This window comes from Macadamia integrifolia, chromosome 12, assembly GCF_013358625.1.
Source record: "Macadamia integrifolia cultivar HAES 741 chromosome 12, SCU_Mint_v3, whole genome shotgun sequence".
Taxonomy (NCBI): Eukaryota; Viridiplantae; Streptophyta; class Magnoliopsida; order Proteales; family Proteaceae; genus Macadamia; species Macadamia integrifolia.
In genome coordinates this window covers 7,400,445-7,402,238 of record NC_056568.1, presented here as the reverse complement: position 1 = coordinate 7,402,238, position 1,794 = coordinate 7,400,445, and the positions used below count along the sequence as shown (strand labels likewise).

The window sequence follows — 1,794 nt, the reverse complement described above, 5'->3', positions numbered from 1 at the left end:
GTCGCACCTGATTATGAGACTCGATAATGAAATTCTGAAAGCCTTCAGATGGACTCAAGCAAGGCTGTACATATAACCATGGGTCATGGACCATGGGCGATGGTCTTGTTCAATAAAAGGGTTGAAGGGTCCATAGTTCGGGTCCTACTCGAACCATGGTTTACCCCAGCCCGGCTGATATAAAGCCTTGGTCCCAAGTCCCAACCAGTAAGATTAAAACCCAAAAACGCGGACGCTAACCTAATTTCGCTATAATGCGCAGGGCGGCATGGTTACATCACAACCGCGGAACCCTAAATCCACGAATTCGTTTTCCACTATAAAGACTACCGCATCTTCTGATTTCGTCTCTTGGCGAAGTGGCTACGTAGCTCTGTAGCTAGGGTTTTTCTGAAACTTGCATCATGGTAAGATGATTCCGTCCTGGTTTTTCAATCTCTTTCGTTTCTTCAGATCTCTAAAGTAATCTTGTCTTATTGTTCCTTTCTTCCGATCTCTGTGGAAACATGGTTCATTGGATTTGATATGAGCAGGGCAAAGGAACAGGAAGCTTCGGTAAGAGGAGGAACAAGACTCACACGCTCTGTGTGAGATGCGGACGCCGCAGCTTTCATCTCCAGAAGAGCAGATGTGCTGCCTGTGGTTACCCTTCAGCCCGTACCAGGAAATGTAAGCTACCCATCCGAAGTTCTATTCCGTTTGTTTCTTAACTTTCTCTTGTTTGTATTCGACTGATCTGGGTTTTTGTATTTCGCTTTCTTTGACCTTTTTTGTTGGTTTTGTGGGTTATTTCAGATAACTGGAGCGTGAAGGCTATTAGGAGGAAGACAACTGGAACTGGTCGGATGAGGTATCTCCGCCACTTGCCCCGCAGATTCAAGACCAACTTCAGAGAAGGTGAAACTGATTTCCACACTGGCTTCTTAGTTTTTGCACTTTTGTTATTATTATATCTGATGTCATTCATTCATTACTTGATGAAGATTTTGTTCTCTAATTTTTCTGTTTAGTTAATTGATTTTTTTTATTAATGTCCGACTCAGGGACTCAAGCAACTCCAAGGAAGAGCGGAGCAGCCGCTTCCTTTTAAGGTGTAGGAGGAAGCATTGGAGCGTGATTTTGGTAGTTTGTTTTAATTTCAAAGTTTATGAATTCTGGAAACTGGTTTCCCGGTTTTGTTTGGAGAGTGTCATAGCCACATATTTTGTTAGAGGTGGATGATTGACAATTTATTAACATCCTCTTTGGATTATTATTCTTAAGTCCACTGGTTTATTATTTTGATATGAATTTTATTTCAAGTACTTAGGTTCAATTGATGCTGGACCTCCGTCACTTTAAATCCAAGGAATAGATAATGTTTAACCAAGGAAACTTGGACCTTAATAGTTGTTGAGAGACCTCAAAACGTTCATACATGGATCTCGCAGAATTTCTTGTTCTGGTCTTTTACTTGGGTCAGGGACATTCTAGGCTTATGGTTGTGGGTGTTTTATTTTACCTCTATGGACGTTATATGTTGCAGTGTTTCCCACTTACCCTTGTTGGTTGGTGTTTGTATTTGTGACTCCTGTGCTGGATTATCTTGCCTTTGTTTTGAGATCTCTTTCATATTGTTTTACAAGTTTTGGGTGGGGGTGAATGTTCTGTGTTTCCCTTTGGTCTGCCAAATTGCCAAAACCTAAGACTTTGGTTTGTATTTTCTTAGGGAACCTAGAAAGTATGTTTTGCTGCATCTATTTTGTCAATGGCTTCTTGAGGGTACAGTTGTTTAATGAACAGTAGGATCAACCA

At 41.1% G+C, this 1,794-nt stretch overlaps 1 protein-coding gene across 1 annotated transcript; it reads left to right on the top strand.

Moving 5' to 3' along the window:
* Positions 1–246: 246 nt before the first annotated feature.
* LOC122057277 (60S ribosomal protein L37-1) lies at positions 247–1,262 on the top strand. The gene is made up of 4 exons (XM_042619329.1): positions 247–407; positions 534–669; positions 796–897; positions 1,044–1,262. Exons 1-4 carry the CDS (start codon positions 405–407, stop codon positions 1,088–1,090), a joined length of 288 nt encoding a protein of 95 aa, XP_042475263.1. The 5' UTR covers positions 247–404; the 3' UTR covers positions 1,091–1,262.
* Positions 1,263–1,794: the final 532 nt, after the last annotated feature.